We start from the raw sequence: 26,938 nt of genomic DNA, 5'->3' as shown, positions 1-26,938 counted from the left end.
CATGACAAAGCTACCGCTGCTCACAGTGATGACAACTCTATTTGCAGAAAACAGATTCTTTTAGCGCTGTTTTGCTGCAAAATTCCATCCTTCCTCCCAAAACCAGGCCACAGTGGCCCATGCTCTCTCCCTCCCTGCAACTCGGGCTGTTTGAAGCCGGGCTGGAGGTTTTGCCCAGGCTCCAGCGTTCCGTGCTGAGGATGCTGCCTCTCTCCCCCCAGCTCGAACTCCTCTGCACGCACCTGACCTCAGCTCACATCTCCTCATCAGCTCACACACAGCTTCCCAGGGCAGTTAGCAGTCAAGGGCCTAATTCACAAAGCAATTAATGGATCAAGCCTCACTACTTCAAAGAGCAAGTTCTGGTATTTGTGTGAATCTCAGGGCTTGGAACAAGCTTGTGTGAGCTGTGGGCAAAAAGAGGATCAGACCACAGAGCAATTTTCTCAAATCAAGCAAACCTAAAGCCTGAATGCAATAACAGATCTTGCAATGTTTCTCTTTCCTCAGAAATTTTCCATCAAGAACATTCACAGCTCAGGTGCTGCATTTCTTCCTCAACTCTTACGGAAATAAACCCCGTAAGCCAAGGCATCCATTCTGAGCTGCATAATGACTCTCTGCAAAGGGAAACAAAAACCAAGACATCACAAAGCCCAGGTGAGACCTCACTGTGGGGCTTCACTCCGTGTTAAAGCACATGGATATCACAGTGCTGAGCAGCAGCAAGAAACCCTAAGATGGACACAGGTGCAAGGGTGAGTTTGCCAAGGGTGTCTAAAAGCATTTACTCAAGAGATGAGGGAGCCAAGACAGAGTCCAGCCTTCAAAATCTGAATTTTAATCCGAGGTGTCAGATAGCGACCCTAGAGACAAGCACTGGGGAGAGGTCACCTTTCCATGGAACCTGCAGAGAGTACCATGTTATCAGGCACAACCTGACCCCAAATTAATTCTCTAATTAATTAATTAACAGGCAGGTGCCAAGGGGAGCACATTAAAGCCATTACATCAACCCATGAGGTTTCTGAAGCCTGGAAACACATCATTGCCCAAGGACAGGACAACATGGGGCTTCAGCCCTACCCAAGGGACCACACAACCCCTGGACACCTTCTCTTCTCACCCAAGCCCTCAGTGTGGGAAGGAGGCAGCGGTAGGAGCAACAAGCAGAGCATTTCAGTCAAAACCAGCATTATGTACAAGGAGGTGGCCATCTGACAGCTTTACACCTCCGCACACGCTGTGTACCATGCCGGGAAAGCGGCTCTCCTCTGTCACAAACAGCAGCAGCTTCAGGAAGAGGAGAAAATTACTGGGTGTAATTGAAACTGCAGGGAGGAGCTAGGGACATAAAATGTAATTACCTACTGTGGAACAGAGCCAAGATTAGCAATCCTACTTCTGGTCATTTAAAGTTCCCATTAACTTTTCCTTGTGCTGATGATTTTGGTTTTGTGCCTTACTGGCTGCGAGATGCAGCACTTTCAGAAAAAAGCCCTGTGCAGCCTCTCATAATGGTCTCAAATCACCTGAGAGGAGGGACTGAGGGTCTAGACTTTAACCTGTCTAAAGTGTGGAAGATCTCCCTCTCTGCCTAGCAAGGGGGAGTAGGATGATGCTCCAGCTGAGCCCCATTTGCACCCCTCTCTTCTCCAGGCATCAGTGGCTGGAGCTGGATAAGGTGCCTTTTTAGTGCTTGGGAAGATCATCTGGGCGGGCATCACAATTCAGAGACCATCTCAGCCTCCTTCTCTTCTCCTTTCACTCCATCTCAGCAGGCTGCACCATCCCCAGCCAATTCACATCAGAATGACACCCTGGGTATGTCCACATCCCCCCTCCGCTCAGCCACTCCCCGGTCCTGTCCCAGGCACCATGGCACAGGGTCCTTCCATCCGGGGAGGGCAGCAAAATCCAATAGGACATCATGTGCCCTTAGCTGACTTGAAATCCTCTTGTTGAGGTCCTGCCACCTTCCCACTCCATGTCAGCTCCCTGACAGCCTCACCACCCAAGGATGCAGGAGCTGCAGAACACTCTCCACCAGCCTCCTCCCAGGCCTGGCCAGGTGTCCCTCTGCAGCACCAGGAGGAGGATGCTTGTTGGTAACTCTGGCACCTACACGACCTGTTTCTATTTCCTCACCCTGCCCACTGACTCCTTGGACACCTCTGTGGAGCAGCAGGCACTGCTGGGGGTGCTCCAAACAATGGCCACCCCTCGCTCCACTCCTCTTGTGAAACTAGCATGAAATCAGTGTATAGATACGAAATCCATCTCCTTCAAGAGATGAAGGACCACAACCTCCAACACTCTGGCTTCACCTGGCAGAGACCAGGCTTCAGCAGCTTCTTACAGGCTTTTCCTTTGAAGGAAAATGCACCATCTTTTCTCCATTTTAAGCAAGGAGGAAGCTCCAAACCCCAGTTCAGAAGGCGCCTGCCCCCGCCAGCCCCCTTACCTCCACCAGGTGAGGCGTGGGGTTGAAGCCACACATGTTGCAGACTTGCTGCCGGCAGCTCGTGCAGGTGTTGTAGTTGGGGGGCTCACCAGAGCCCACGTTGATCTCCGCCTTGCAGAGGGGGCATGAGACCTTCACTTTCGGCACTTCCTTTGGCTTGACACCCTGCTCCGGCTTGCCCGGCTTTGCCGTCGGCGCAGCACCGGCCCGGCCCTGAGCCCCCGCAGCTTTGGGACCAGCTTCTTTGCTGGCATCGCTGAAGACAATTTTTGGAGGCACTTTGCCAGGAGACTGCTGGCTCGGAGGTGGGGCCTCTGGCTGGACCGACATGAGCGTGCTCGCCTGGGTCAGGAGGGATGCCCCAAAGCCAAAGAGCTTCCCCGTGAGTCCCTCCTGGGCTTGCTCCTGTGCTCCAGCACCGGAGGCCGGGGCGGCAGGCTTCACCCCAGGGTCTCCCACCGTCTTTTTCTGCTCAGAGGAGGAAGGCTTGGCTTGCTGATGCTGCGGGGAGGACCTGGCCACCTCCTGAGGTTTCAGCTGGCCTTGGCCATGCGGTTCCCTCTGCGGCGTGGCGGCGTGAGGTTTGGGTTGCTCGGGAGGCTGGGCACGGGCAGCTGGAGGGGTTTTATCCGCACCCGGTGGGTGCTTGGCCGGGGAGTGGGAGGGGGACGGTGAAGGGGAGTGGAGCTGCTGCTGGCTCTTGGAGCGAGGAGCGGTGGTCATGTCCATCCCCAGCGCCCGCTGCATCTGGCAGTTCAAGCACAACCATTCCTGTACCTGCGAGACAAGGAGAGGACATGGGTAGTGAGTGGTGGGCAGGCTATGGCCAGCAGCCCCAGCACACCCTTAAGTTCCCCTAAACAAACCCCACATAGCTAGAGCAACAATTCACCAACCCCTGAAAAAACACATTTCAGCACCACATTCTTCATGAAAAATATCTCACAGTCATGGCAAACAGACCCCCCCTGTCTGTCACAGGTAGCCACGGCACAACACGTCAGTCCAAAAGCTTTAATTAGCTTTGCTTTGCTCCCAAGGCTTCTGCTGTGAAGCTCCTGCTGCCACGAGGCTCTGCTGTCAGCCAGCCCGTTTCGCGCCTCCCCCAGGGCAGAAGGGTCTTTCCAAGGGCTCCCAGCTCCACCATCTCCCTAAAGCACATTTCTTTGTGCTCCTGCTTGGTGACCAGAGCCAAGGCCCCTCAGACAGGAGCAGAAGGCTGGCAGGAGGGGCCACTCCACAGAGAGATGCTGCTATAATGCCTGCGTACAACTGCGATGCTCCCCAGTGCCAGCACGCTGCCACCGGGTACTTCCCGGGGAAAAAACACCATCAGATGCCCAATGTTTCCCTGGGGCTGGCAGAGATGGTTTTTTGGGAATCAGTGCGGTGGCTGTGATATCCCACCCGAAAATTTGGCTCTGCAGCCCATAAGGGACAGTGTGGGGCGGGTTCTCCTTGTACAATGCATCTGCGCTGCTGGGCAGGCAAAGTGCCGACCAGGGAGTAAACAGGTAATTTTCACTCTCGACACTATGAACTTTTGAATGCAAATGAAAAATACAATGCTCCCTAGCTAAGTGATGATAAATGAAAGACTTCTTCCCTTGAGAGATGTTACCTGTGACATATTAATGTCTGAATTAAGTTAATTAAAGAGGCTGTATGAAAGCTGTGTATCTTCCCATACAAGGAATCCCCAGGATGCTCAGCAGCTGTACAAATATTAATATATAGCCCAGCCAGCAGGACAGCCAGGTCTGCCTGCAAAAGATTTCTCCAGGACCAGCAACTAAGGTGGCAAAAAGAACCAGAGCGATGCCAGAAACCAGAGCAGCATCCAGGACAAGCAGACCCAGAGCACCCAACAGCTCCCAGCCCCTGCACCCTCCTGGGGCTGCATGAGATGCAGATTTTCCTGCCTTTCATTGCTGGAGCTGTTTCCTTACCCCAGTGTTACAGATCACGTCTGAGACTCGACATAATCCCACCGCAGAGACATCGACTGCCCCGTCTCCTTGCCCAGCCCCATGTCTCCAGGTCTGCCTGGCCTTTTGGTTCTGCACAACTGACTCATAACCTGCCCGCTGTGTTTTTACCCCTATACTGCAACCACAGGCACATTTTAACCTTTTTTTGCCTCACAGGAGCTGTTGGCAGAGATGCAGTTGGGTGTTTTGGCAGCTCCTCTGATGAGACAGGATGGTGAGTGCCGGGAAGGGAGACCGATGTGCCCTGAACCCCTCCGCACAGGTCTCCTCCCCAGGAGCATGCTCATAAAGCCATCAAATAATAAACTCATTGAAACAGAGGAAATTCAGATCAACTAGGAAAGATGGATTAAAACCAAAGGGCACCTGCCCAGCCCCTGTGTGCCCCGCCAGGTTGCAGAGAGCTCCATGTTGCCTTCATCTCCAGCAAAGTTCTTCCCATCACCTCACAAGCCTTGTTGCGCATCAGCTCTGTCTTTTTCTCAGCCTTTGCTGTGTGTGCCGAGCTCCCACACCACTATCCCCCACCAGCCTCTGCTCCAGTATTTCACTCGGAGCCCAGTGAAAAACAGCCTTGATTTTTTTCCCAGAAATTTTGCATTACATTGTTGGTTCTCCAAGCTGCTCCAAATGAGCCATGTTATATTTAGCTCCTGAAATAATGCTTTAGTTTTTAATTTGTTATGGTCTTGCTGTCTGTCTTCTGACATACAGAATTCCTTGCATTATTTTTGCTTTCACACCTCCTAGAATTTCTTCCCACTATTCTATTTCAGGAGAGCGTCTCCCAAAATCCCATCAGCTTTGCCTGCCGTCCCCATCAGCTCCGATTAAGGGAGAACCAATCCCTTCTATTCAGGTTACCTCTCCCCACAAAGTTCCCAGTATTCAAGAAATACAAATCTTCCTTCTCTGTATAATCTCCTTACCCACAATTTAAGACCCTCCAGTGAGGTAGAAATCAGGGGAAGAGGAGATATTCCAAGACCCACGTGGGGGCTGTTTCCATCTAGATTTTAGGGGACCACAACCACCATATACGTAGCAAAGAACACGCTCCACACTCCTGTTTTTGTGCAGTCTGTGTTTATTGCAGCCTGGCACAAGATTTAGCTTATTTTCTGGACTGGGAAAAATACTTTGCCACTCTCCTGCATAAATTTTAAAGCAATCAAGCAAAATATTGAGGGAATTCAATTGATCACCCCTGACTGTTTGCCAGCTTTAACGAGAAGTGGGCACTGCTGGTGAATACTCAACAGCTCTGGCTTTGCAGGAGAACGGCTCCTTGGGCACCCAGAGGTACCAGCCCCAGGTGCTGTGGCCATGGAAACTGCACACAACTCATGGACAAGCCCACCAGAATCTTCCCAAGCTCAGGGGCTGGAGAGCAACGTGGTCATCGAAGGTTTCTCACTCTCCACAATAAACATGGCTTATGCGACCGAGACAGAAAAAAGCCAGAGGGCTTTCAGGTGGGATGGAAACCATCAAATTGCTCTTGGTGTCTTGTTGAGGAACAACTGAGAAATGACTGTGCTGAGGAGCAGGAGAGAGCTGCAAGGAATACAGCGGGGCTGCTACCCAAGCAAGCATTTGAAATGTAAATTTATTAATAGTTGGGATTATCACAAATTGCCTGACCAGCCTCTGCTGATGCAACTGATGACACAATGCGTGGATTACACAGATCAAAGACAACTTAAAGGATCCTGGAGGGAACACAGTAAAGAGGAGGGGTCAAGTCATCCTGCCAAAGATCCTTCCCCCAGGAAAGAGAAAGGAGGATGGAAAAGCCTGGGCATAAATCTTTACTAATCCAACCCCTGAAAGTTTTTATTTGGTGGAGAACTGGGAAAATAAGACGCAGAAATACAGGAAACAGAGGACTATTCAGTTGGCTTGTGTCACCATCCTCTAAATGCTCCTCTGCTTGCCTGCAGATTCACCATACAGCGGGAAAATGCTCAGAAAACAGAACAGAAATAGGGGCAAGAATGGGAAAAGAATAATTTGTTTTTCTCAGCACAGCTAACAGTCTGGGTAACTAGCAAAATGAAATGTCCATCAGTAAGAAGAGAAAAAACCCTGATTATTGAAAATTCTAGTTCCAGCTCACCTTGTGGGAATGCTGGGGTAAAGCTGCGTTCTCTTTAATACCCTGAGACTGGCTGCTCGAGCATGCTAATTGCCTTCAGCCCTGGGAATCTGACTGGAGGAAATACTGAAAAATACAAAAAAAATGGGGACGTGGACAATAAGTCTGAAACCAAACTGGTGCCTCAATGAAGAGCAAATGAGACTGGCTAAAAGTGAAGGTGGCTGCTGTGCAAACCAGAAGGCACCATCAGAAATATAAATTCAAAAAACAGAGCTCAGCAAACCGATGTCAACCAAGGAGGCTCAAAATGCTTAAACCCACACGAAAAACAAAGGAACTTCAGGAAGAAGTTTCTCAGAAGCAGTAAGAAGGATCGATTGAGGGCATTTGGGACAAAGGCCACCCTAGAAAGGACATGGGTCCATCGCTGGGTGGAGATGGTGAAGCTGTTAATGAGACAGATATGGTGAATGTGCTGTAATTACTGTCATCGAACAGTTGGGAAGAAGCAGGATAACACTCATTACGAGGATGAAGCATTTCCAACTTATTAGCAATTGAGAAGAACATTCAGCAACATCTACCAGCACCAGAAGATATTTAAATTTGGCAGATCTGAGCAATTTTGCATCCAAGAGATCCAAGAAAGCTAAGAAAACTGCTGCATGCTGATGTTCATTTTTAAGAGGAAATTTTAGAAGACTTGAAGTCTTCTGCTTCTATAGCCAAGAAGGCAGAGGTACGGCCTGAAGGGCAGAGCCAGACATCTGTCCAAAACAGAAAGACAGCGCTGGATTCTGGCAGCAGAGAACTGAAGGGCACGCATACACGCCAGTTAACGTGGTTTTAGGGAAAATAGGTCACACCAAGCAAACCTGATTTTATTCTCTGCACATTTGATATTAGTAATGCACAGAAGCAATATCCTTGATGTCGGAAAGGTGTTTTGACCTAGTAACGCATGACATGCTGACAAAAAAAAAAAGCGCACACTATAAAATATGAATAGTGAATATGCTAAATGGATTTCAGACTAGTTACCTGTCTGAGCTGGAAGACAACGAGGATTCACCACAACTTCAGTATCTCACTGTGGCTAACACCACTCACACACGGCAGATTTCGGTAAAATGATGAGTACCGATGAAGACGAGTCTCTGCTGCCTGGCAAAGCTGCGCTCGCTCCGGAGCTGGAGGTGGGAGTGAGGAGGTGGCTCAGCCCCCTCCTTCCAGCGCCCAGGGACTCCTTCCAGACCCCTCCACGGTTCCACACTGGCATTTTAAGGAGATTAGTAAAACACTGTGGGAGATATAGACCGGATCTGTAAGAGTGATGCTAGGGATGCAGAAAAATGTCTGAAATGAGAGAATTAACTGGGTTGATCTTCTTCGTTTATCAAAGAGAAGATTAAGAAGTGACTTGATTACGATTCGGGGAAACAATATCAGGTACTAAAAGGTTCTTAATTAGGCAGAAAAAGGCATAAAAAGAACTAATGACTGGAAATGGAAGCCAAATATATTAAGCATCACTTTTAACAGCAGATGTTTCTAACCATTAAAGCAAATTATACACATGCTGTTGGGCTCAGCAGAAGACTCAGGGAGGTAAAGCTTGCAGGCTTTTCATCTATAGGGTGTTTGGATCATCCTGTCTTTACTGACACATGGTATGCCGGCACTCAAGACCCGAGCTGCCCCAGGCCCGTACACTGTACCCAATGCAACCAGTACCACCAGCCTCCCCCTTCCCACCACAGCCCCCTGCAACACTCCAGAGCATTCCTGTGAAATCCCTCTAAGCAGCGAGAAGAATTACAGGCGGGCACATGCATGGCGGGTCAGATCCTGACTCTCTGCAGAGAGCAGGGGTTTGCACGGGCGTGTGGCGGGGACAAAAAGCATCCCTGTGCACCGCAGCTTATCGACCCCTTGAGAAAACCACCATGAAAAGCACCCAGATAAAAATGATCTGAAACAACAGAGACAGCTTGAGCTTAGAAGGCTTCTGAAGTTATTCTAACGCCACCTATTTTAGGAAATATGTGGAAACAGTCCGTCCCCTGGATTTGTTACCAGGAGATGCAAGGGAGTGCTGGTAATGTGCAGGCTGTTTTGTTCTCCTGAGGTAAGACAATACAGCTCTCAAAGTAAGCTAAGTATAGAGTTCAGCCTTCGCAGTAGACAGGAAAAACTTTAAAATGAGCTGTAAGCAGAAAGACTTCTTAACTGAGCGTGTGAGGTCTCTTCAAGCCAACAATTAGGATTATAAGGAAGAATAATTTTGGTTTTGCTGAGGGTTGGTTATTTTGGGCCATTTGGAGGCCACCCAGGATGTTATCCTACTACATGAAAATAAAAAAACTGAAAAGAACAGGAGAGCACTAGATAATCATTTTTAAGACTTTAGACTGAATGGTTCTTCATCAGCTCTGCCCATTTACAACACCTCACGGCAGTCAAAGCCATCCCACCTTGCCAGCTATGAGACCCTGCCTCACATATGGAGGTCATTCAGCACTTCAGGAGAACAGTTCATCTGACTTGGTTTTGGTGATTATTTTGGGCTGGGAAAAACAGGTCCCAGGTCATCTCAAGTCAAGCATGGTCAATCTCATCCTAGGTAGACCACTTTGAACAGAACAGAGCAAATGAGCTTTGTTCAGCAGAAGATACAACCCATCCTCCTCCTCTGGCATGAGAAAACAGGGTGCACAGCAAGCTGAAAAAACAGAAGACAAGTTCACGGGAAATCAGAAGAGAAAAGGAGTGTGGGTTTCCTCCAAGTTGCCTAAAATGCATATTTCATATTCTGCAAAACTGGAGATCTTGGAAGAAAACACATTTGGGAAGAGCAAGACAGCAAACCCTCAGCAGGAACTCTTTGACTCCGAGAGGGGGTCTGCCCCAGAGCCACCCCTCATGAAGTCAACCCCCAGCAGATGCACCCCAAGGCCATGGTCACAGCTCCCTCCTCTGCCTTTTGCAGCCACCAGTACAGACTGAACTAAACGAGTACAAAAATACCCAAAGCTGTAGTTGAGTAACCGAAGTACTGCGTTAATCAGCTCATAGAGAGGCTCCGTGCCAAGAGGCTGACTGGATGAAGAAGGGTTTCATTAATGGGTGCGACTGGCTTACCCTGGAGGAGCCGTGCAGCAGCCTGGCCTCTCCGCAGAGCTGCCCATGACCTGCCTGCCAGTGTCCTTAGGCGCCTTCAACCACTCAGACAAAGAACCATCATCTCGTGAAATCAGCCAGTCAGCGAAACATCCCTTCCCCTCCGTGCCTCCCAGATCTGCTCCTGAGGAGCTCTCCGGGGGGTGCATCTTGCCTTTCACATCGTCACGCTGAAATCTGCCACAGACACGTACCCCGCAATTAAAGCCACATCCCGATCCAAGAGCAGAGGCGGTGCCAGAAGGCAGCCCCCAGCTAGAGAACAGAGGGAACAGCAACCGCGGCGGGAGCTGGGAACGGTTGCAGGAGAGCAGGGAGAGCTCAGCAGATCCTGGAAGAGTACCACCTGGAGAAGGCTTCCCACACCATCTCAGACCAGTTGGTGGAGCGTACAGCAAATATATGCCTTATTCTGAAGTGTTTGGGTTGTTTTTTAAAGCAGAACCACTGCTGTTTTCTCCTGTAGCAACACAGGAAAGTGCTGGGGGCAGGAAAAGCAGCCGCAGTGGTTGGGATCAGCACAAAGCCGGCGTGGAGATGCAAGGAAAAGCCTGCACAGTATCCTGTGGAAGCTGCAATGTGGTGCACGGCCAGGGTCTGATCAGAGAACAGACATCATCTCCCAAGGCACCTCCATAGGAGCAGGAGCAGCTCAGGGTGCAGGAGCTGTCCGTGGCCATGCTGCTCGTCAAGACATCACCAAAATTGATGCCTGCACCCAGGTGGAGAGGAGGCGGATGCAAACACGCTGTGAGCGTGGGCTGAAGCTTCCTGGTCCAAATCTAAAGCACAGTTCGAGGACAACCCAGGGCTCCGGAGGGACTGTGCAATTAGGAGGATTTGGCACTTAATTGACAAGGGAACTGGTCAATGAGGCACTTCTGAGAAAGGCCACCTTATGCTCATCTTTATCTTCAAACATCTCAATACAAATAGAATCTAGCCCTTAGCACTCTGCCCAGGAGGGGAAACCACCGAAGCCATCAGTAATCATCCTGCTAACTCTTGCCAGAAAATAATCAACTTGCTCGTTTGCTGGCGAGCGAGAAGAACCAACCCCCAAACTCATCTCCTTTCACCGCAAACAACAGATGGGAAACCATGTTTGTTCAGAGAATCGAGCTGTGGAATAAGACAGTGCCATTTCATCCTATTAGTCACTTCTTAACCAGTTTCCTTCTCTCTAGTTAGCACTCCCCCAACTAACCACAGGCTGCTGGAGCAGGTCATCTCCTCTCCCCAAAGCGTGTCAGGAGGCATTAACCCACCCGAGGCTCTGCAGATGCTCTGGGTTTTCAAGGCAGCCTCCAGCTCCTGCACCCCACTATTGGGATGATCTTTACCCACACCATGCAGCCACCGACAGAGATGCAGCAAATGTTCCAAGAAAATAACTGCACGCTGCAGAGCTTTGCCACTAACCTTGGTCTGCCGTCACCCCTGGGACAGCGATTCCCCCATGGCATCCTGCATGGCCACGGTGCCAATCGAGCTGTCAGCTCCTCGGGAAGCACAAGGATCCCCTCCTTCACCGCTCGCCCGTGCTGGCAGAGGGAAATGGATGGGCAGGAGGAAACCTCTCCAGTGACAGACCCAGTGCTGCTCCTCTGCCCCCCCGGAGAGCGGGTCCCCCTCGCCAAAGCTAGGCAGTGCCTAGCTAAGCAGCGCTGCCGCCCCAGGCGAAGGGACAAGTCCTTCCAGTTCATTAGGGAAGGTTTCTTGTGCAATTTGCTGCCTGACTAGCTCCTGTTTAGACAGTCTTTGTTCCCCGGCCGCAGAGGCACATGAAAGGCTTGGACGGCTGCACACGCTCAGGGTGCTGTCCCTTGGGCTTCATCAGGGGGACCAAAGAGCTCCCCAAAGGTTTTAACCTCTCGAGCTTTGCATGCCAATGTGCTTTAAGTGCAGCCCCAGGTCCCTCCTGCTCCGTGACGTGGGACATCCCCAGGAGCCCTCTCGGGCAAGGACAGCCGGATGCCTCGCTTTGCCTTTTGCTGCTGCCGAAGGACAGACGTCCCAAGTAACAGGAGCCTCCGGTCCTGCTCACTTATTGTCTTCTGTAGGACTAAAATAGAAGCCTGGGAGGGAGCAGGGGAGCTCAAAACTTTCCATTCACCACTACCTCCTGCTCAAGGCAGAGAAATACATGAGGCCGTGGGGTTTCTCTGGGTGCAAAGTGGCCACCGCATACAGCAGAGATGCAATTCAAAGCTATAATGCTATAAAAAGCATAGACTGCTTTTGATAAATAGACTTGTAACAGATTAATTGAAAAGCAGCCCAGTTTCCTATCAGCAACACAGAATAAAATCATCATTCATTTACTGCATGGCACCACATTTATTCAGTTACAAGAGGGCCCCGATGCAGCCTGGCCCATGACTTTCTGGCTCCTTTGGGAACCCTCCCAGACAATTACAGCTATAAGAGATACCAGCTGCAGCTCAGGGACTCAACTAAACAGCCTGGAATATCCAAAGGTCCCTTTATGCCCCAAACTTTGCATTTCTGTGGCAGCACCAACATCAGAGTATGGCACAGCAGCAGTCAGGGTATAGAGGATCACAATCCTCTGACCCAGTAGAAAACAGCTAGGACAGAAGTTTTCAAACAATAAAGACAATCCTGGTGCTAACATAAATAACTCTCAGTATTTTCAGAGACAGTCACAGGCCAGGTGTAATAGCTTCATGTTTTCTCCAGACTGAAGGAGCCAAGTTTGGTCTCATTTATCCTGGTCCAATATGTATTTATGAGTGAAGCCACTGGAATGAACAACTTCTGCAAATGAACACATTGGAGTGGATCAATGCATCCAAGCAGAATGTATTTTCTGTCTTTTTTTTTTTTTAATTCTGGATTAAATATGTAATAAATGCTCTTGTAGAATTTAAGGCCTGAATATAGACAAGCCATTGCACAATCTTTTTACATACCTAAGCAGATTTAATTGCCCAATTATTCCAGATAAACACGATAAGTTCCCTCCCATGAATAATTTATAATCCAGCTAGCCACACAATCTATGAAACACCAATCTATGGCTGCAGCAAAGGAGAAGTGAGCAGATGCCACAATCCTGAGACACGTTGCTGGGTGTCCCTCCTCAGGAGCTGACTGCACTGGATTCCCCAGGAATCCCATCAAGTCATCACGATGGAGTTTAAGAGCCGCAGCGAAGCCCAGCAGGACACAGGGCACTGAGGATGGAGGTCTGCAGGGCCAGCACGGCAAGGGAAGGAGCATTGTGGTGGGATGGAAAGTCCCGTCCAGCCAGGACTCACCACACTGGGGTAGGAAAGGGACCCGGAAGGTGTCCAGAAGGAGGGTTAATCCTAAACCCACAACAAAGCCATCCCAGGCAGCCCCTTCCCATGCCGAGGGGTAACGAACCACAGCACCAAGCACTGCTCTGGGAAACCTGTTGTACCAACCACACATCGATGGGCAGGAACCACCTCCAGCAACCCCAAACACACACAGAATTCTTTCTCACGGGGCTCAGTGCCATAAAATAAACTTTAAGCATCTTTATGACTCTCAGAGATGCAGATGAGAGGCACTGGGTGGGTTCCCTCCAGCCTGGGCACCTAATGCTGCCCTTCCCTGCCCTGCTCTTTCCAGTAGATGCTCCTGCATCTGATTTTTATTTATGCCACTGCTTTGTTCCGACATACCCACATTAAAGGCTTCGGGATTTCACCCTGGTGTTCAGCAGCAGCAAGAAGAGCGAGCCGCAAGGGCCTCTGGAAGGCTTTGGCTCTGCCCTTGCCCCCAGGCAGGACCAAACCAGCCTGCGTGGCTGCTGGCAGGTGTTTGTCTAATTTGGTCTTTAAAACTTCCCACCAGTTGTGGATTTACAGGCTGGGCAGCAAAAGGGGGAAGGGGCTTTGGCTTAACCACCCTAACGACTAGAAAATGTTCCCAAAATATTAACCTCAATCTTCCTTGCAGTCCAAATGCGTTACCTGCCATTCTACAGAACACAAACACTGAACAGCAGCAATTTTGTCCATTAAAACCAGCCTGTGCCCAGGCAAGCATGTCCCAGCATCAAGGCCACAATGCGTAAACTGTCTCTTAGAGGTGGCCAGCCACCACCTTCATGCTGCATGACTCTTGGTCTTGATCTCCCCTTGGGGCTCCATGTCTTTTAGACACAAATAATGGTTTTCTGCATTTCCAGGTACAGTTTCTGTGCATTTTTAGGAGCTGCTCAGGCAGCCTGAAATGGTCCTACAAATGTGGGCTATGAACACCAGAAACAGTCTGTTCAGTTACCAGCTATTAATACCTATTTTAGTAGATTAGAATAGGCTTTAGAATAATAGAATCATTTTGGTTGGAAGAGACCCTCAAGATCGAGTCCAACTGTTAACCTAATGCTGGCACTAAATCATGTCCCTAAGTGCCACAATCTACATGTCTTTTAAACCCCTCCAGGGGTGGTGACTCCACCACCTCCCTGGGCAGCCTGTTCAATCCTTTCAGTGAAGAAATTTTTCCTAATATCCAATCTGAATCTTTCTGTGTTGGAATTCCTATCCCCATCCCAACACACCTGGACTCAGCTTGAAGTCATCATCTACTAAGTAAAACATCAATTCCAACACAAAAATCTGTAAACAATTAGAATTTGAACAGACAACTGTAAAGCTGTACCACTGTTAATGGAGTTTTTATAGCCATTATGTAACCTCTAAGCAGGGGACACTTAATTGCAAGCCAGTCTACAACAGCAATCAACGTGTCTTCAAAAAAAATTACTAACATGGACAAATACAAAGTAAGATTAAAATCAGGATTTTTTGCTTGCTGATCTGAAGTCATTATTGCCACAGAGATCTAAACTGGTGGACCCAGAAAGACATCATCAGAAGGGGTCCTGCTGTCAGCAAGGCTGCCTCTTACTATCATCACCCGAGCCAAAATCTGAAGATACCCAATCAGGAGAGCCCTCCTGATGGGGTCCAAAGGGTCATCATAGAGCAACTGGCCCAGGACCTCTCAGCCCAATTTCAAGTCTTGGGCAAGGTCACCATGAAAGCTGGTTTCATTCTGCTCAAACAAGGGGCTGAGTCCTTGGTTGCAAAACTAGAAACCATTACAGAAGAGAAAAAATTTCAGATAGAAATTGCTCAGTTAATACAAAAAATACTGCAGAAGCAAATTATTCCTCTACATTGTTGAGCTGCTTAGCTTTTCTTTGAAATATCTCCAAATGACAGCAGCTTTGAGTCAACACAAAAGCCCCTACCAAAAAAAAAAAAAAAAAAACCACAACCCCACAAGGCCCACCATGCAAGAATTCTCTGACAAGAACCCTTTTTGTGCAAACACGCCACTGCCAACTGCTATTTTAAGGTTGCCTTTAGCCCCTTATTGCCCACACAGCTGGCTGTCGTACCCCATAGTACACAGGGAGTGTCGCCCTTGCCGAGACAGCAATTAGCTACAGAAATGTCTCTTGCACCGGTGGCTGCAAAGAGAAGATGGCAAGAGAGATGGAGATGTATCAGACACTGGTGCATGCAACCCAAGCAATAAATACCACAGGAATAAATCAGGTAGTCCATTTGAACAAAGTATTTAAGAGCTCCTTGACGAGGGCATCCGTCCACACCATCACAGGTGACAACTCTGTCTGCAGGAACGGGCCAGTGTTTAATGAAATCTCAAACTAACTTGTCAGGCAAAGAAAAAAAAAAGCTTCTCTTACTTGTAAATAGTGTATTTTCGATTAAAGCATCACAGCTGTGACAGAGCTACCTCCAGGCAGCCACCCTATGCCTCTGGCAGGATATTTTTGAGAAGGCACACAGTTTCTATAAAAGCATTTCTTACTCGAGCCCTACAGCTCAATACATTGTCTGCAGGTGCCAAACGCCTCCAGCACCTCCACGCTGGGTCCTGTCCGCCAATGCTGCCGCCACAGAGCACGCTGGTCCGGGGGACCGGCACCGCAGCATGTCCATCCCCACAGACAGAACACCACGGAGGAGAAAACCACGCAGTTCAAGCTGATTTCACCCCCTCTTTGATTTGCTCCAATGTCAATTAGAAACTGCTTTTGGAGAGAAACAATAAATCCTGTCACTCTGCCCCAGCTTCAAACCCAGGAGACTCCAGTGCAATCAGGAGGTCTTGCTCCTGATTTTCGAGTGCTGTGCAGCAAAACCTCCAGCTGAGCAGTGGGAGCTGCGCTGACCGTGAGCAATCAGGCCCAAACTGCCTTAAATTGGGCAGAAAAGGGATGGATTGGCTGGCAAGAGGGAAGCAGCAGGACCTGTGCATCAGGAGGAGGAAACATTTTGCATCTGAATAAATACCACCTTCCCATAAGCTTTTACCTGCCCACAGACTCATCTGTTGGTGTGAACCCCCAAGCCTGGGCTGGCTCCAGGCACTCTGTGGAAGGAGGAGAAGCAGCGGGTCTGAACCACAGTGTGCAGCAGGTGTTGGGTTGTAAAATGGCACATGGTACATGGACAACAGCACCTTGGGGGATGCTGCTCGTTGGTGAACAGCAACCTACTCACCCAGGGAGAGGGCCTTGCTGTACTAGGACCTGCACTTCCCAGGGGGACACGGGAAAAGTGGTCAGCTGGAGAAGATGGGGGACTTGGAACAACAGCCTGAGCTAGCCAAACCCATCAGGAGGGCAATGAAGCCTTCACTTTTTACATAGAGTAATATAGCGCCAAATGTTGGCTCTTGGTTGGGATGGCACAGCTCTGAGACTACTTCATGCAGGGGTCATGGGGCTGCTTGAAGCCCTCCAGATAATACATTCTTCAAACTATCAGATCATGGGGCTTTTCTTGGCAGACCCGTGAAAACTTTACAACCAAGATCTGCATAAGGCATTATTTCAACACATCCCCTAGGTGTCAACGAGAATTCAGCACCTGGAATTAGTTACGGAAAACAAAATTTCAGAAGTCACTTGGCTTTTTTTCTTCTTAATTCAATAAAGCAATAACGATCGTCTGCTGAGAGCTAGTAATGGGATCTCAGAAGCAGCTCAAAGACAGATGGCAGCAGCAGCGTGCCTGCTTGGTGATGTTTCTCAAAGCGCTCTCCAATTTGAAAGCCACAATCATATCATTTGGAAAATTAATATGGCAGGTCAGAACATAAGGTAGAGTTTGTAAAAACAAATTTCAGGGCATCAGCTGGGCTGGCCCCACATCTCAGTATTGACTTGGGACTCAGAGGAAAGACACACACACACAGAAAGAAAACCACACCAAAAACCAAACAAACAAAAAAAAAAAACCCCAAGCATCAGGATTCATGTCCTAGTCTGACTAAAGTCCTTTGGGCAGGTTGCTCAAGACCAGATGAAAGCAGCATGTCTGGGTATGAGAACTCATAAACTAACTGTGCTTCACCTTTAGGGATGGACCCCTCCTCTGCCCCAGCACCACTGGTCCTGCATTAGCACAGTGTGCTCCGCCAAACACCAAGGGTATTTGCTTCTCAAAGCTTAAAAGGTTTCACAATATGTAGAGTACACACTGCCCATTGCAGGCAAAAGGGAGGCACATGTGCCCAAGCACAAGCCTCTCCCCACAATAAGCATGCTCATTGTTCCTGAGGAATCCAGAAATTCAGGTAATTCAACTTGTCCTCGGGGTAATTTTAGCACAGACCACTATTTTTTAGCCAGACCTTTCCACTAGACCTGGTATTTTATCTACCAGGCATCATAGTCTGTCCACAGTGGGAAGGAGCAGCAGTGCCTTTCGGCTGATCAGGAGAAACATGGGTTGTCTCCCAGGGAAGAAAGAACATGCAGAACGTCTGACAGCACAAGAAGGGCTGAGCAGAACAAATGCCTCACCCAGCACCACCATGAAGCTGGTTTTGGAGGAAAAACTCACCCGAGGAGCTGCAGGGACATGGACTTTCCAGCTTCCCTTACAGCAGCTCAACCCTGCAGCTCACCCCTTGCCTGTGTCTCCAGGCAGTGGCGTATTTTACAATTAAGAGAGGCAAAAAAACCCTTAAACTAAAATCCCAAGGGGAGTTCCCAACCCTGGAGCCAAGCCCAGCAGTGTCCCCACTCTGGCACATCCAGCTGGTTGCTGCACTATACACGTGCCCCTATACATTTGCATCCTTATCGGGTGTTTATTAGGGAACACTTGCTGAGCCTGCGCTTCTTGCTGAGTTACGCGCAGTGACAAGCTCTTTTGCTCTTTGGGGACAGGGGTTCAAATAGCTGCTAGCTTGTGGCAATTAAAACGGGCCGAGTGCTGCCACCGATGCGGCCAGCCTGCGCTGTGACTGATGCAAGCGCCGTCTGCAGCGCTCTGATAAGGATGTGGGATGATTCAGAATAATCTAGGCTTTGCCAAACGTACGAGCCCGAGCGGTTGTGCTTCTGTTTCCATCTAACAGGAATACTGTACCATGCTCATTAGAATGGCGAGAGGGTGGCTGGGGGTAGGTGGGCACCAAAACTTCTCTACAGGACTGACAGACATGTCTGTCCTGCCCACAGCTCGGGCCTCTCCAGCTCAAGGGTCTGGCCAGTATAACCCCATGGCTCAGACACAGCCAGGGGGTGACAGAGCAGGTGGGGAGGGAGCAAAAAGTCATTGTTAAGTCTTCTTCCCATCTTGAAGGGGTTTGTGAGCCATGGCTGGGCAGCAGGGCTGCTGCACAAGCAGTTGAGGCTCAGTTAAGATGCAGGAGGTGGGCAAAGTGGGCAAGGGGCAAGGGAAGGACACACTGGCCCTTCAGTCTTCAAAACTGACTTTCAGCTCTTTTAGTGTCATGTTATGTCCATGTTATATCTATGCCTTAACTCATTTTGACAAACCTTTAAACCCACAGACCTGCCACATAGTCTGCTCCACACTCAGACCACATCTTTCCCTGTTGAGCCATTCCAGCCCCTTGGCTTTGATGTCACCTGGGGCAGGACACCAAGCCAACAGCACAGCCTATTCACACCACGAACAGACTCCAGAACTGAAACATCCCACCCTTCAGCTGTTCATGATAAAAAGCTACACAGCCCAGATAAAACAGCATTTCAATCAGAGTTAAAATAACTCGATTTCACAGTCCAATTAGCTCCACACTCCCTCAGATAAGAGCTTTCCAGGAGCACAGGTCCATATTACATCTCTGAGATGAGGCGCTGGGTACAACAGGAGGGTGAGGTCCAGGAGCAAGGCTGTATGAGCTGGAATTAAGGTGGTGAAGAACACCTCAGCAGGCAAAAACTGCTGTCCCACAAACACCTTACTGCATTCACAGGGCTGTTTTCAGAAATCTGATACTTTTCAGTCTGCCACACTACGTAAATCCCTCTCAGTACCTAAACGTGGCCATGGCCATGTTAGGAAGAAGCAAGTTGGGTTTCTGGTGATAGGAGGCCATGCAACAGTGATGGGATAAAATTCAGGCCAAAAGACACACTGCTGAGATGTCAGCAACTCTGCGAAGCACTGCTGTCTTTAAGGACCAGACAAGCCTCATCCATCGTTACCAGCCAAGGCATCTCCTCCTGCTCCAGAGCTCTGCCACAGGGGAGCATCTGACGCCCCCCATTATAACCACCCTGCTCCCTGCTGCTTGTAGCAAGATGGTAAATAGGAATTAATTCAGCTGGAATTAATTCAATCCCCATTGAGGCACTGAAAGCACTTGAAGTTTCCTCGCAACCGCTCCCCAAAAGCAGCGTTTTACCACCAGGCACCCATTGCGAACAGGACCATAAAGTGAGGACTATAAAGCCCTGCACAACGGCTGTGCTTTGGGATATTTTGTATGCAGTGAGCAGGATCCAGAAGGACACTTAATCACGTGCGAGATTTCACGTGCTCGACAGGTAGGAAAACCTTGAGCAGCATCCACATGAGCAGAATAGCTCCATCCAGCACCACAGGCTGTAAATTATCTTATTCCTCTGCCCAGGGACGTCCAGAGGAGGGAACAGAAAGCAAGCAGCAGCCACAGCCAAGCTTTCAAAAACACGGGGAGCCTCTGACTTGGAACCCCACTCTGCTTTGGAGAGCTGGACAGCAGTTTCCTGTCCTTGGCTTGCTTTTCTTTTTAATTATAGTGATAGGCGAGCTGAGAGCTGGAGGAAAAGCATGTCCCATCCAAGCAAACAGCTTGTTGTCACTCCATGTACCAAAGGGAGGACAGCACAGGGCGGTGGTGGCTCTGTGTGCAGCTCACTGGTCATGGTATTTATCAAGTGACAGAAGATGCCAAGAAGAAAGCAGGCGGCTTCCCATCCCTCAGGAGCATTCATCCTTACTTGCAGTTGTTTTTTTCACCCCTCTCCACCACAGCATCACTCTGGTGTGTGGGAAGCCACACTCTCACATCCCTTCCGAACAATTTAAGACGTCACTGTGGACGCTAATGCGTCCCCACAGTCAGGTCCCTGCTGCCGCGGCTCATCGGAGCCATCCGTCAGCACAGGGAGCCACCATGAGCAACACCAGCCCTGTCAGTCACCGGGAACTGTTTAGCCAGGATATTTTTTTGACATTTTCCGCAAGTGAATTTTGCATTATTTGAATCATGCACACGGAGCGCAGAGAAAGGCGGCATACCGGGAGGAACAGCCAGAATTACTCACAAGCTTTTTTTTGTTGTTGTTGGCTCTAACTTAAATTGCGATCTGTCCAACAGACAAGTCTCATGTCGCTGCAGAAGGCTGAGAGAAGCCCCTGCTTGGGCTGTAGTAGGGGGCTGAAAAGGCAAGCAAGCCACTTATATGTAGAAAGCCTCAGCAAGTATACTACTCTCTAGCTTCATATTAGATGCTTTATTCAGTGCTAATCATACTATTGAAAAAAGATAGAGCAGAAATAAACAGTCCACCCAAGAGAAAGTAGAAGTATCCTTCCCTGCAGACACAGGATGAAACAAGGGCTGGGATACACAGTATAGGGATAAGGATATTAAAAGGCAAAGAGTAATGGTGAGGAAAGGCTAAAATGCAGGAAATACACATACAGACATGCAATCTGTTGGCCCACGGCGATACATCGGTTCCTATCAATATTTTCTCATCATAAAAATATACAGAATATCCACTGCAATCACAAAAAGCATATTTTTAGCACCTATCTTTTCCAGCATGCTCACAGCACAAGGTGCTCTCGAAGGGAGCAGGAAGGCTGCTCCAGGCAGGCACACCCCTGCTGAAGCACTGGTCCTGGGCAGCCCCTGCTGCATGCCAGCCCCAAACCTGGGGACAGGAGCTGCCCCATGGTCACAGCCCGGGACAAGCGTCCCTGCGCCGAGGGCGCTGCGCAGGGCAGAGGCAGCCCCAGTCGCAGCATCCTCATGATAAATCAGCAGCTGTGCTGAGCTCCTGCGAACAGCATCACACGCTGCGCATGCAGGTCACTGCTGGCTGAAGCTCTGCTAAAAACAAACCGTGAACTGGAATAAAACTTGCGTTTCTCTCCCATTGCGCAGCCTGATCCAATGGAAAATTTCTCCCGGATCTGCAACGTAACGCTAACAACAGATTTATTTTTATAGCTATATCATGAAGAAGGATGATCTCGAAAGACAAATCATCCTGAAATGGGCAACTTGACTCAGCAGCTCCGGGGTCTTGATGGATGCAGGGTGCAACATTGGCACACACAGACGCAAAGAGCTGTCTAACACCACGGCAGCACACTAATCCTGCCTGCCCAGAGGCGTCCTGGGTTTTGACTTGATCACAGGAGGAAAATACATGCTCCCGAACCTGCTGAAAGCTGCACAGCAGAGAGAACCGCTGCTTACAGAGCCAGCCCCACAGCCCTACCTCCCCAGCTACCCGCTCGTCTTGCACAGCCACCACAAGCATGACACCTGGGGGGAAAAATCCACAGGGGATGCCAGACCAGAGAAACACTTATTGTTAAAAATTATCCCACTATAGGATCTGCTTTTTGAGATCCAGCACTCATTCTTTAAGGGGAGAGGGAACTACAATATCTAAACATAGCCTTGCATTTCTGCACAAGCACGATGACACGTCTTTGAGATGTGATGCTGCACGTCTGCCAGGAGCTGAGGCTGGAGGTTGCTTCACGGCCAGGAAAATGAATAGCCAACGAGGTCCCAAGGGCAGGAGGAAACCTTGTTAGGTTTGCCATTCAGCAAGAGAAGAGACCACGTAAATGTAATTTCATGGCTCCTCCTCTGCCGTCAGACCCGCTGCAAAGCACTAAACCAACCTTGGAGCTGCTGCATCCAGAGAAACCTTGGAAATTTAGGAGACACCACACCAGCATCACCCCACAGCTTCTCAGTGAAGAGCCAGGGAGGAGAAGGACTGCTTTAGTTGTTTAAAAAGGCAGGGAAGATTAAATGTCTCATAAAAATCATGTTTAATTATCTATTGGCAAGCAGTATATTCACCCTTTTTCACACCATGCTCACCCTTGATGGCCCCCGAGCTTGCTGGACACAGAGTCCCAGAAACCACCACATCAGCACCCAGGAACAACAGGGCAGCCTGTCAGCACACAACATACTGTAAAACATGGCTTTGAGCCACATAAATTACAGAAACATAAATTACAGTCGTGCTCCAATGACTTCAGGGCTACCCAGACCACAGGGAGCTGAGCCCAGCAACTCCCCCCAAAACTGTTTTGGCACCGATTAGACCTGGGGTGAAACAGCTCATGTCAACAGGGATTTTGCCCTCACTTACACAGAAGACATCAGAAACCTGTAAACGTTTGGATGTTCAGTGAACAACAGGCAGGAGGTGAGGGATGAAAGAAGAAGACTGGAGATTTACTGTATTAATAATGGCCATGGTTTTAATGTAGAACTAACAACCCCTCTGGCACCCCTAAGCACAGCCCTTTGCTCGTGGGGCCACTGAACCAGCGGTCACTCGTCAAGCCAAAGCCTCCTGAGGCATAAATACTTCAGACTGGGCTGTTAATTCACAGAAATAGCAGGTTTTACTGAAAATCGGACACTAACACACTGCAAGAAATAAAACTGAAACAATGAACCACATGAGAAATGGGCTCTCGGGAAAAGCAGCATACGAACAACTCCACAATTCCCAGGACATCCAGTCTTTTTTTAAAGTCATTTGCTAACAGAATGAGGCGATGCTGGTGGAGATGGGCTGGAGAAGGCTTGGACAGAGGCCACCCCTGCCCTGCTCCTCCCGCAGATGCTCTGCTGAGCACCGGTCACCCCTCGGCTGCCCTGAACTCCTTCGTTCCACTTTACCTGGATTTTCTTACAGTATTGAGCAGAAAACTATCTACTGTTACATTACGAGAGGACAAATATGGCCCCATACTGTTCATTCATACTACTTCACTCTCGTCTCCTCAGCTGATGGCCTATTTTCCATTTATAAAATTTAAGAATTTACCTAAAAACTTGAGATTCCTTTAGTGGATATATCCTCCTGCTACAGATAACTGAAGAGCTGCCAAGAGATCTTTTTCCTCTCCTGACAAACCACCCTGACAGCTGTTGGGAAACCAACCAGCAAGTTTTTAATCTTTCCTGAGACTTTTTACGTTTCACTTGCTGAAGGTCTGATCAAATGTTGGTGATGATCTCACATGGCACAGAGCTCGTAGACAACAGATTTATTATCAGATATTTAAAATATTTAATCTTTTCATATTACGCGATATTCATAATGCAAGAAAGTACAAATAATGTCCTCAGTCGCCCTAAGAAGAGCTAAAAACATGGACCAGAAATGAAGTTTAACAAGTATTACCACTTCATACATTCATAAATATAGCAAATACATTCAAAATGGCTTGGGGACAAAAGCAGGGACTTCAAAAAGAAAGTAATTTTGTATAAATATGCTCCTTTTATTCAGGGTTGTGGGGGGAAAAAATCTCTATTGCATGCGTCTGACTACTTATGAAACTGCATCTGATGAACACAATTTCAAATTGAAAAAAAGCACAACAAAAAGGTAAGGAAGAATGCAAAGGTTTTTATATAACCCCCAGACAGTTCCAAGCAAACCTATAGGCAGCCAGACACTTTGAGTTTCATTTCAGCACTAACTAAAGCACATATTCTAATGCTGTACCAGTGCTCTTGATCAAAATCAAAACCAAGTTCTAAATTTTTTAGGTTTAGCACTTAGGATGGGGAGGAAACGAATTAAAAGAAGCCCCCAAAATTTTAAGAGGACACTGAAGAAGAAATTAATTTCTCACATTAGCCATGTGCAGTGGCACTTCAAATCCGCCAAGAACAGAAAGGCTGCCTGCAGGTTGCTCCTTGTGATACCAAACACAGCAAATCCAATCAGATGAACATGCTGCAGGATCAGTCAGGCGAAAGCCACAGGAGCAGCATTACAAAGTGAAAGATGTACAAAAAGAGGATTTTCTAAACCTATTGTACTGGCTTGAAACTGAGCTATTTTCCCCCCAGAGGAGATGACAGAATTGCTGGTACGGTCCTGCAGAACAAGCTGCCCAAAAAACCCCTCAAAGACAACACAGATGAAAACTAGAAAAAAAGTTTTAATGAGAAATTAAAAATCCTACTAGAACGTTAAGGCTGCAGTTTTGCATTTAAAATAACACATCTCCATTCAAAAATCCCATTTCCTGCATAGGAGCATAAGCGAACTGTTAGATTTTACCATGCTATTTCATAACTTCTTGTCTTTAATGGTGCCATTACAGCTCCCTGCTGCACATTTCCTCTTGCTTAAAATAACCATCTATGGCAAGAGCACTGACCTTCAGGAATAAGTGAATGAACGAGAAAACCGGCCTGCCAGCACACGACCAAATTGAAAACGATGACAGTGGTTATTTCAGAGCGTGGAGATGAACAGAGAGAAGAATATGATTATCTACATGTAAAATATTGAGTGACGCCGACATCAGACAGGAACTTCTGTTTGCCCAGTCTTGTGAAACAAGAATGAGCTGGTGCTCAAAGGAATAAAAAGACAGCAAGTAAAAAAAAAAAAAGTTTCTTTTTTTCTTTTCCTCTCAACAAGCGATCTACTCAAGATGCCATAGAGGCTAAATGCTTTGTCATGATAGAAATTCATTACTTGCCTTTAAGATAAAATGATCATCAAACCCACATGAAAAAGAATAAAATAAATATAAGACAAAGATAAATAATTTTTCAAAGGAATATATATGCTTCTGAGCAGAAGGTATCACCTAATTATCAAGTCAGGGTGTTTTGTTAGGGAGTACGGTTAACCCTCCTCGGAAAAATCTGCTTTTGCTACTTGTAAGTGGCAGGATGGAGCGTGATGAACTACAGCTCATACACTAAGCCTGTTCTTATTTTATTTAGATATATAAAAATTGTTTATTTTAAAAGCTATTCTATAATATATATATTAAAAGTACATACATGTATCAGAAGCATCAAGCTTATATAAACCCCGGGCTCCCAAAAGGGTATTGGAAGTCAATGCACATGGCTGTGTTATGCCAGACAAGTACCGGAGCTCACACCTCACCACACATGCGGTCTCTGGCAGTCCCACAGACTGCCCAGGAGAGGAGGTACCAAGTAAAACACAATTTTGGTTTTCTTGGGTTTGGTTTTCTTAGAAAACGTGATTTTTTTTTTTGTGATTTAACCCTGCTAGAAAGCCTTGAAAGCAGAAAGAGAAGTTACGAGTCTGTATCTACTGCAGTGCAAAAGTAGAAATATCAACTATTCACATGAAAATATATTCATAAGAAAATGCAAATGGAAAATATAACCCCACAAACCACCCCTTTGGCAACACTGTGCAGCCACCCTGCAGCACACCATGGGTTTGAGGGACCAGACTGGATGGATGAGGATGGACAAGCAGTGGAGCAGGTGGGACCAAGTAGGTCCATCCTTGGCAGTTTGAGAACCAAGAGGAGAAAGCCCAGAGCTCCCACACCTGATCTCTGCTTTGAGCTGGACTAGGGGACCTCTGGAGGTCCTTCCCAACCTGGATCCTACCACCAAGAAAGTGACCAACCTCCAAGCTGCCTCCCATGAACCCTTTTTAGCCCCACCAGGCTGCTGCAGACGCCTTTTCACAGAGCTCTAGAGAAGCAGCACCGGGATTTTGCTGAGGAAAGCCAGTCACACCTCATGGCGGCAGCAACCCCCGCTGCTCCCCAGCCCGCCCGTCACACCGGCTGCCAACACGCTGCAAACAGCGATCTTGGACAACTGTTCTCATCCCCACCTCCCTCAGTGACCTACTTACAAGTCATAAGGGTGCTGGGTGTTGAAATGTATATTAAGCTCAGAAAAAAAAAAAAAAAACCACAACATATCTCTTTCATCCCAGTTTCAATTTTTTTGATTTAATGTTTAAAAATGCTCCGCAGTCAATCACATTTCAGAGCACATATATGCCTAGAGATACAAAGAGAACACCTAGAGATGCAAAGCAGAGACTCTGTGCACACACACATTTTAATGTAGGTATCTGCAAGAGAGACTCGGGGCAGGGGACACCGCAGGCAGAGGAGACAGGTCCCAACTGACCAGAACCTGAGCAACTGGTGCATTTTTGTTTGTTTATTTGCTGTTTAACTGCTACTATTCAGAGTAGTTGGTCAACTTTCAATGTAAGGCTTGGCCAACAAAATAAACGTTTAGCAAATCAATTAAAAAGTGAAACAGAAAAGCGACCCATAGCATTTCCTTGCAGGAGCCCAAATTCCCACCTCAGGGCCCTTTATTAAGATCTGATACTTTATGCTGATCTTTGCAGAGGTAAGTAGCTCTTTACTAAGGTACAAAAGCAGCATCCGTGTCCCTTCCCACCCTGCGTGGAAGTCTCAGACCTGACAGATGGGCACGGGGAGCCCTGCACCCCAGCCAGCCCCAGCACCCTCCTCACTGCCAGATCCGCCCCCAGGAGCCCAGCCCATCCACATCACACACCCCGCACAGTGCGAATCGCTCCCCGGTGAGCCACCATCTCACACACAGATCCTCACAGTTCTCCTGCCACCAAGCCCAGTGCTGTCTGAAATTCATCTGCCACCAAAACATCATCCCCTGGGATGAGTCAGGTTTAAGATGCTCAACACCTCAGAGTTGCCAGCAACCCCTCTGCTCCCCTCATGTTGTTTAGTCCTTCAACATCACAGCAGTTTTGTGTATGTAGAAGTCACCTCAGCCAAGCATCCTGGGGTCCCAGCAACAGAGACTAAACCTCTCTGGTGGTCTACCATTTCCCTTTAA

General features: G+C 48.3%; 1 protein-coding gene across 1 annotated transcript in view; it reads right to left on the bottom strand.

The window, feature by feature from the left end:
- The window catches only part of BSN (bassoon presynaptic cytomatrix protein), a gene marked incomplete at its 5' end in the record, with an annotated part of 91,754 nt that overhangs the window by 39,893 nt on the left and 24,923 nt on the right, over positions 1–26,938 (bottom strand). The window contains one exon of the mRNA XM_082060003.1: positions 2,465–3,241. Coding sequence (XP_081916129.1) covers positions 2,465–3,241 — 777 coding nt within the window. The remainder of the gene's footprint in view (positions 1–2,464; positions 3,242–26,938) is intronic.

This window comes from Streptopelia decaocto (assembly GCF_964273445.1).
Source record: "Streptopelia decaocto genome assembly, chromosome: 8".
Lineage (NCBI taxonomy): Eukaryota > Metazoa > Chordata > Aves > Columbiformes > Columbidae > Streptopelia > Streptopelia decaocto.
The sequence above is the reverse complement of the archived record's forward strand: the minus strand, read 5'-3'. Positions and strand labels throughout refer to the sequence as shown.